Source organism: Xenopus laevis, chromosome 5S (assembly GCF_017654675.1).
Source record: "Xenopus laevis strain J_2021 chromosome 5S, Xenopus_laevis_v10.1, whole genome shotgun sequence".
NCBI classification, from domain to species: Eukaryota; Metazoa; Chordata; class Amphibia; order Anura; family Pipidae; genus Xenopus; species Xenopus laevis.
The window spans coordinates 20,504,399-20,507,500 of NC_054380.1; the positions used below are offsets into that span (position 1 = coordinate 20,504,399).

The window sequence follows — 3,102 nt, forward strand, 5'->3', positions numbered from 1 at the left end:
ACGCTGTAGATTTAGGCCATAGCTAGGGTTGCCACCTAGTCTGTAAAAATCATGGCTGATCCCAATGTTATTAATAGGGAAAAAAGATAAATATATAGGAAGGCCGGTATTTTTTTCCAGAAAAGGTGGTGACCCTAGGCATAGCGAGGGTTGCCACCTGCCAGTGCCTGGTATTTACAGGCCTGGCCGGTAAAAATTAAGCTTGATCCCAATGTTATTAATAGGGAAAATGCATAAAAATATAGGAAGGCTGGTATGTTTTTCAAGAAAAGGTTGCAATTGCAACCCTAGCCATAGCTTAAGCTCTATTTTAAAATGGGAGTCCGAAATGTACAGGTACCGGCTCCAATGAAAAATAATGGTGCTACAGAGGGCAGCAACCCTCCCTGAGAGAAGGCCGCCATTAGAGCTGCAGCTGAGAAAGTGTAGGAGGAGCCACTGGTGGGGGGAGGACCCACTGGTGGGGGGAGGGGCCTGGAAAGAAATGAATCAGAAGGGCCTGTGTGAGGCTTTTGGGAAAATGCAGGACTCTCCCCCAAGGCTGGGATAAGCTGCTTAGAATTCACTCCCCCAGGTAGCTCGCAGCCTTATTGTCACACAAAGCAACAATAAAATCAACATCGCACGCGTCTTTATTGAACTATTACAGAAATGGTGACAGGAAACTACAACTCCCAGGATGCCTGCGGAAAAACGTCATCAATTCGCGGCAAAGCCGCCGCAGTTACCATAGAGACGGCTATTTGGTTATACTCGGCTTTTTCTGCCGGATCTCTAAGGGCAGGAGACGATGCCCCGTACCGGGTAGGTACTGTTTTGTTATATGGAAATGAGCCCCGAACATGTCGTTAACTCTCTCCCTTCCCACACACTGCCGACATCTTTTTTCCGTGCTGCCTTCAATCTGAACTTGTCCTGCTGTCGTGGCGCTGGAGTCTAGTTTAACAACAACACAATGTTCAGTGCAGGGAAGAAGTTTCATTTCCCAGAGGCTCCTTTTGGGCGGAGAGTCCTGCTGAGGAGGAATCATGGCATGTTATACCAGCTGCTGTTACTGTGTGTGTCTCGGTGAGGAGTCCCAGTCTACCTGCACACACTTTAATATATGATTCACACAGGGCTGCCATCTTTGCCCTTCTTTGTTATTTTCTGGATCTTTTTCTGCAGCAGGACCCGCCGGGCCCCCCTTAGAACTCGAAAAAAGCTCAGGCCTGGGACATCAGTCACCCCTGTGTCCCCCTGATGGCGGCCCTGGCTTCACACATTATAAAAAGTATTCCATTTGTTGTACAGCTTGTTGGTGCTGTGTAAAGACTTGTTAAAGGGCTGGTTCATCTTAACATCAGGGTCAGGACACACAGTCAGAATCGGGGAGATTAGTCCTCTTCTTTGGGGCGACTAATCTTCCCAAAATGCTTTCCCGCCGGCGATTTACATTGTAGTCGGTGGGAGGCAGGTTAGGAGATGAGTCGCCCCAAAGAAGAGGAGCGACTCATGAGGAAACTTCGTCGCCTTCGGAAAACAAAACGCACCAAATGCAATCCGGCCGGCGCTTTACATTCTAGCCGGCGGGAGGCAGTTCGGGAGATTAGGCCTCTCCTGCATGGTTGCTAGGGTAATTTTGACCCTAGCAACCAGTCCGTCAGAATGTGCAAACTGGAGAGCTGCTGAATAAAAAGCTAAATAACTAAAAAACCACAAATAATAAAAAATGAAAACGGATTGCAAATTGTCTCGGAATATCACTCTCTACATCAGTGCTGTCCAACCTCTGTAGAACCGAAGGCCGGAATTTTTCTGGCCTACACGGTGGAGGGCTGATAAAGGAAGCCAGTGTTGACCACTTCCTTTTTTTAACCACACCCACTTTAAACCACGCCCATGTTATAAAAATAAATTTTAAGATGATACTTAATGTTATTAGCACACCAAAAAACTAAATGGTTGGTGCTCACTGCAGGGATAACACCAATCACTCAAAAAGTCATAAGACTCTTAAATCTATATGCCTAGCCCCTCCCCTTCCCTGTGGACAGCACAGCAAGACCCAACACCCAAATAAATACCTTATGGGCCCCTAATAAACATTTCTAGATGGTAACAAATCTGCACGAGTAAGTGCCCACCTAGGCAGGAAACGCGTTAGGCTTATACATGTCCTAATAAAGATTTTTTAACTTTTAAATCATTTATTATTATTATTATTATACTTGGGTTACTTCTTCACTTAACAGTAGGTGCTTCCTGATTTTTGTTTGATTGATCAAACCCCCATCAGGGGCACCTGGACAATTAAAGCAGCCGCACTGTGGAGGGCAACACAAGGGGGGTCGTGGGCTTACAGTTGGACAGAACTGCTCTTCATCATACTAAAAGTTAATTTAAAGGTGAACCAGCCCTTTAATGAGCCCTATGCTTGTACAGACTAAGGTATACAAAAACAACAGTCTTTCAGCACACGTTTTATATATATTTTCTTCTGAGGGGTGCACGCAAAAAATGTGTTCACCTTCACATACCTTATAGCTTAAATTAGAAAAATAGCAGCACTCCCATTTTGCAGAAATAAAACTGCCTTTATTATTTCATACGGCAGCTTCAGCTAGGGATGCACCGAATCCACTTTTTTGTATTCGGACGAACCCCCGAATCCTTTGTGAAAGATTCGGGCGAATACTGAACCAAAGCCAAACCCTAATTTGCATATACAAATCAGCGAGGCGGTGGGAAAAAGAGAGAATACATTTTTTTACTTCCTTGTTTTGTGACGAAAAGTCACATGATTTTAAGAATTCAGATTTGGTTCTGCCAGGTACAAGGATTCGGCCGAATCCGAATCCTGCTCAAAATTGCCAAATCCTGGCTGAATATCGAACCGATAAAAAAGTCCTTTATCCAAAGATAGCTGTCCCAAGGCTTTTGTTTTCGTAAAAATATTGTTTTATTAAATTAGCATTAAAAATCAATTACAAACAACCCCACCAGGCCCACCTTACGCGTTTCGCACCCTCCGGCGCTTAGTCATAGGTGAATATCGAACCGAATCCTGGATTCGGTGCATCCCTAACTTCAGCTTGACACATTATAAAAAGTATTCCATTT

At 44.6% G+C, this 3,102-nt stretch overlaps 1 protein-coding gene across 1 annotated transcript in view; it reads left to right on the top strand.

Moving 5' to 3' along the window:
* The first annotated feature begins 495 nt into the window (after positions 1–495).
* The window catches only part of dync2li1.S (dynein, cytoplasmic 2, light intermediate chain 1 S homeolog), a 29,054-nt gene continuing 26,447 nt past the window's right edge, over positions 496–3,102 (top strand). The window contains exon 1 of the mRNA XM_018265029.2: positions 496–804. Within this exon, the coding sequence (XP_018120518.1) occupies positions 791–804 (14 nt within the window). The 5' untranslated portion in view covers positions 496–790. The remainder of the gene's footprint in view (positions 805–3,102) is intronic.